Source organism: Artemia sp. Qi Xiang Cuo, chromosome 15 (genome assembly GCF_049724085.1).
Source record: "Artemia sp. Qi Xiang Cuo chromosome 15, ASM4972408v1, whole genome shotgun sequence".
Classification (NCBI taxonomy): Eukaryota; Metazoa; Arthropoda; class Branchiopoda; order Anostraca; family Artemiidae; genus Artemia; species Artemia sp. Qi Xiang Cuo.
This window is the reverse complement of record NC_142808.1, coordinates 20,393,078-20,399,169: the sequence shown is the minus strand read 5'-3', so window position 1 is coordinate 20,399,169 and position 6,092 is coordinate 20,393,078. Positions and strand designations below refer to the sequence as shown.

Below are 6,092 nucleotides of genomic sequence, written 5' to 3'. Positions count from 1 at the left end.
AAGCTTGGAATGCATCTTAAATAACGCAACATGAACGTACGTAGGGGGCTCTACGTCTGACTATACCTTCTATGCTAAAGATTTCTGTAACGTCCTCGTATCCAAGTACTTGCCATATCGTCAGTGATATTTTTTTTTCTTTTTTTTTATCTTGTTCAAACCCCACTTCTCTCACCTGGAATAAACTCAAGTATATGTAACCTCTTAATTATGCACTACGGAAAGATCATATTTTTTTTTATCTCGTAACTTTTCTATTTTGAAAACCAAGTGTAAATAGAAGGAGGATATTTTGCCTCTCCCCCTAGGTTTGAAAAGTCTTTTTTCGGTTATTTGTTTCTAAAATATCTTTTTTGGTATTTTTATCGAAATATGGAAAAAAAAACTATTCCCCGCTAGATTCTTGAAAAATACCTTTACACCTCTGGTTTTCAAATAGAAGAAAGTTACGGGAAAAAATATGATCTTTCCAGTGCATAATTAAGAGAAGACATATACTTGAGTTTATTCCAGGGGAGAGAAGTGGGGTTTGAACAAGATAAAAAAAAAGAAAAAAAAACACTGACGATATGGCAAATACTGGATACGAGGACGTTACAGAAATCTTTTAGCATAGAAGGTATAGTCAGACGTAGAGCCCCCTTACGTACGTTCATGTTGCGTTATTTAAGATGCATTCCAATTTTTGAAAAAAGGGTTGGATACACTACCTCTGGAGCGGCAGGTGGTTTCGTAGCATATGACAAGATTTTGATTTTATTCATCTCGTTGCAATTTAAAACTTCTCCAATTAACCGCTGCTGTTCTAATGTTGATGGGCTCAAAAGCTGGGAGTCAGTCTGGTTTTCTTGAAGGATCTAGACAAGAAAATAATAATAATTATGACCACAAAATGAAAATTTTAATCAAGAAAAAGAAGTATTTATCTTTTGTCACCAACCAAAAAAACAGACTTTTTGTTCAGAATAAAAGGAAATTCGTAGTAAGAAAACATGATAATGGTAATAAGCCATTATCGAATAAAAATTCGACGAGGCAACTAGGTCCTGTCGAAATTATCGTTCCAAGATAACACAATACCTGACATCCATAGCTTAGGTGAGCTATTACCATTATCATGTACAAGAGTCAGGTTGGCCTCAGAGAATATAGTAGTAAGAAAAAAAGAAGACTGCTTTGGATAAACCAAAAAGGAAGGTAAACAGACAAATTATAGATTAAAACACAGGATATCTTAAAAGACCTTGTATTCAATTAACAAAGATTAACCTACTATCTAGTGGAGATTAGATGTTCTTTTTCTCCTAAGAATGGGCTGGATGGGTACCAATCTTAAAAATAACTAACAACATAACAAAAACAATAGTAAAGAACATGAGCCGAAAACCCTAAATATTTTTTTTTTAACAAGTAGCATCTCCGCTATTTTTTTCATGAAGTTCAGGGTTACGACTTGAATAAAATAAACTCCCTGTTTCACAACCGAAAAAAACACTAAATTACTTTTTAGACCCTAATAGTATTCTTACAGCCTATTCATTTTATTAAATAAAAAATCAAGTTTTTCCAAGTGGAAGTAAGAAGCGACAAGAAAACTTAAGCTGAACAGAAAATACTCCGCATATGATCGTGGTTGCCCACTCCTCAACCCCTCGCTCTTTACGCTAAAGTTTGGCTCTATGTCACAACTCTACTTTTTAAAGTAATAAAACACTTTAGCGTAAAGAGCAAGGTGCTCTTTTGATGTATTATTGGTATAAAAATTCCGTCATTTAGAAATTCGGTTACTATTGAGCTGCATCACTCCTAACTACAGTTCGTTACCACCAACTGTTTGATTCTCTCGCTTTGTACTTTGTGCAATACCTACAGTTCCGACCAGTGGCGTGAATTAAAAGCGTTTCTCAGCGGGTATTTTCATTTAAAGACAGATTCTTTTTGGTATTTTACACAGAAAAAATGAAAATAAAGTTGACCCCTCCTGATACTGAAACATATATTATTCCCCTAAATTTTTATGAATAGACGCCATTACTTCCAACCTCTGTATCCTTCTTATAATATGCATTATCTTGTCACTATTTTATCAGAACAGCCTTTTGGCCACTGCAGACAAAAATATTTCTATTATCGCTAACAGAAAATAGTGACAAATTTTAACAAGGAATGTTTCAAAGTTTGGTAATAGATAAACTAGTACATATTGACAATAGTATAAGACATTTTTCTCCTCACTTGTGGGGAGATGGGGCATACCCGTAAAACTTTTTTCAGTAACAATGGTTTTTTGAAAGTTCTCTTAGTACTTAAAAAACAGTAACAACTAGTGCAATACGAAAATTGATCTAAACACAAAATGACACTAAACACAAAACACACAAAGAAACACCGAATCTAAACACAAAATGACTACGTGACGCAATCGTTGGATTGTGATTTCCCAGTTTTCTAGCTATAGATAGATCACTTAGGGCTCGGAAAGATAGGCACCCAAATTCTCATTATTTCTAGAAAGTTAAAAAAAAAGGACAGTGAAAATGAAATCTAATTGTTTGAATTATTAACTACTACTAACAACTCACTGCAGCAGCAAGCCGCGTAAGGCCATCGCAGCTACGCACGCTCCCCCTCCATCCCAATCTATTAAAAGGGTTCCTCTGTACGTTCTCCAAAGAAGCTCGAATTTCCCTTACATCCTTCCTTAAAGCCTTCTTCGACAATGGGTAATTGAAAAACTTACACAACCAATTATAATCTTACAAAAGCAGGAAAATTTGGATTCCAATTTTTAATGAAAGACCTCGATATGCAGTTATGCAGTTTTTGGTTATCGAACTAAAAAAAAAAACTGAAAAAAGAATAAAAAGAGAGAACTAGATACAAAGAGAGCTAGTTGGCAGCAAACTTCAAAAAAGAAGAAACGTGGGTAAAAACCAGCACAAAATACGCTGAAAACGAACGGCAATTCACAGCTAAAGAAGGTGTAGCTTTCAGTTGCAGGTGTAGTTGTCTTTCGGAATTAACAATTTATTAGTCCGGATGAAAAGCGTTATAAAATTTAACTAATTAATTTTACTCATTTAGTTTACACGGTTCAATGTGGCAACAGTGACAAGAATGTGGCACTGCCCAAAGAACTACATGACTTTGAAACAACTAACAGAAAAATCTTAGAAAATAACCATTTTTATATGTGCTAGAAAAGCATCTCCGCCAATAGACAGGCCTAGTGGAGGATCTAGCATAGGCTAGATCCTAGTCTAAATGTTTTTGTTGAGTAACAACTCTCGATATTAAAAGAAAGACTCAGTTGCAGAGTTTCGCCAAGTAAGAAAAAAATCTGATTAACTGACGTCATAAAAACCAAAAAGTCGATTTTTATAGCATAAAAGCAATATATATTAATTTCAAAAGAGAGAGGAAAAAATTACCAAAGCATATGCAATATCGTATTGAGAGCCAATTCTACTTGGAATAAATCTGTCACCAGTAATCCCATCTCGACCTGAAAGTTAAGCAAATAGGAAGAGTAAATTTACAAACATAAAAGAGTAATTTAAAAGATAATATAATAAACATAAACATAAAAAGATAACATAACATAAAACATAACATAACATATAGATAAAATAGATAAAAAATAAAAAATAGATAAAAAAGCATGTATAAACATAACATAATAAACATAAAAAGATAATAAACATAAAAGAGTAAATTTTAAAACATAAACGATACATTCGGTCTATCTGCTGGCGTTTCAGAAGCAAATCATTATTAATGATGAACATTCATTACTTCTGTTCCATAAAACCTTACTTGACTCGAGCCCCATCCGTCCTCAAAGATTGTTTTAGAGCTTCTTCATTTACTATATTATTCATGTGACATCTTTATGAGTATCTATCTTTAGCCAGGCCGGAAAGTTAAGACAGATTAAGTGCTGAGAAGTTATCTTTCCATCTCTTCGGGGGCGACCTCTGGGACGAGAATTTTTGGTAGATTAGATTTTCCATCCGTTGGGTGTAGCCTAGCCACCTAAGTTGCTGCAGTGTTATTTAGTCAAGTATGGCGTGATTGAACTTGAAGTTTTCAAACAGCCTAATAGCCTACAGGGAACTCTATTCATATACTTAATGCCAGCAGTACGGCGAAGCAAATTTGTTTCAAATACAGCTAGGCAACGTTAATCGTCTTTTTTTAGGGCCCGTGATTCATACGCGTATACAGGAAGCAAAATAATTAGTCTTTTGAAGAGCTTTTTTTTCAGTAGTAACGAAAAATTCTTGCTCTTCAAGATAGACATCAAGGCTTTAAAACTGGAGTTGGTAAGCCCCATGCGTCTCTTAATATCTTTCTGATTTATGTGAGATACCAAAGCGACAAAGAAAGTGCCAAAGACCTTGAATTCATATGAGGTTCGAAAGCCTGCTTAAATAAAAAAAAAACGTGGAAGATACTGAATCTCAGTTTATGATATTTTCCTTAATCTGAGTTGAAAGTTGACAATATGGCTTTTAAACGCTCCAGCATTAATCTGCTGAGTATTTTAGTGGTGTAAAATTGGAATAAAAACAAACACTTCTTATCGCTATTAAATATTTAATTGGTACATGTTCCTGTAAGTGTAGAAGAGACCAAAATTGAAATCCTTTCTACATATTAAAACAGTGCAATTTTTTTCTTCACAACCAGTGCGGAATGAAGGTAGCGAGCACTATTTTTTATAACCAATAATTATAACGAACAATACCTTCAAAACCTTATTTTTTTTGGTTTATTGATTTATTCGGAAGGTTTTCTCCCGTACAAGTTTGCTTCAGGGAATCGAAGATGTATACTTTATTTTTAAATGAACCCCGTGTTACTTACTTAATATCAAGTTCATACAGCAGGCCAAAGAAAGGAATGAGACAAAGCTTTACCCAGTACATGTACTCTAATATTTAAAAAATGACAAATTTTCATCTCTAACATTTTTCAAATTAAACCACCTGTTTAATTTAACAATGTTTTGAAACATAACTCAGCACCTGCTTTAGAAGAATGCACATTGAATCGTACCATTGACCAAATGGGGTCATGTCGTTTCTATCAACATTGTCGTAAAAATAAGTTTCAGTTTGACTGCTAAGTGGCCACAACCGAGTCCAGAAAGTGGCCACTTTTAGGATGCGATCATTTGCCCTATTGTTCAAAACCTTGTAAAATAGCAAAAGCGCTGTTTGATTTGGAAGGACAAGACATTGGCAAAAAAAACATATGCACAGTAGCATCGACAAAAACCAACAAAGAGAAAAATCTCAATGAAAAAAAAAACAAACAAATGGGACTATGGCCAGTGGAGAGAAAAGAAAAGACAAATGCAAGAAACAACGCGGATATTTCCGCGTTGTTTTGCATAAAAGACAACTGCATTTGTCTTATCTTTTCTCTCCACTGGCCGCAGTCTCGTTTGTTGTCTCTTTTTTTTCATTGAGATTTTTCTCTTTGTTGGTTTTTGTCGTGACTAGCCAGTTCGGCTTAAGATCTTTCAACAGTAGCATCGATTGGCGAAGGATCAATTGACACGTTGACGAAAATATAGGGGAAGGGTTTTAATCTGCTGTTGATTTTTTAATCTAGGGGGGGGGGGGAATTTTGTTGTTTTTTACAATTTTCTCAATGAAAATACCAGAAAAAGCCATTGTTAATGGAAATGCATTTTTTTGTTTTAATGTTTTCATAATATTACCTGGAATGGATGAATTAAAAGTAAGCATCATGAACCATCATCATAGAGAGTTTAAAATATTTCAGAACTTTTAAAACCAAGATGCACTCAACTCAAGAACTGAAACCCATACAAGTTTTGACATTATGACAAACCCTTGAGATAAGGGTTATCTCAACTTTTTTGAGATAAACCAGAACGACTGAACAAACCCGTTTTACGGGATGATTCAACACACTGCTGTAGATATATAGCGTGGTTTTAATTGCGTATACGATTTTTTATGTGTTGTTTTTTGGTTTTTGGGGAGTAAATTTTGAACCAACCTAAAGATACTATATATATATATATATATATATATATATATATATATATATATATA

At 33.8% G+C, this 6,092-nt stretch overlaps 1 protein-coding gene across 1 annotated transcript; it reads right to left on the bottom strand.

Annotated features, from left to right (window-relative positions):
• Window positions 1-662: 662 nt before the first annotated feature.
• Window positions 663-5,787, bottom strand: LOC148943432 (cell division cycle protein 20 homolog). The gene is made up of 3 exons (XM_089101134.1): window positions 5,732-5,787; window positions 3,432-3,505; window positions 663-857 (listed from the first exon to the last, which is right to left on the bottom strand). The coding sequence occupies exons 1-3, from the start codon at window positions 5,760-5,762 to the stop codon at window positions 663-665; spliced, it is 300 nt and encodes a 99-aa protein (XP_088957260.1). The 5' UTR covers window positions 5,763-5,787.
• Window positions 5,788-6,092: the final 305 nt, after the last annotated feature.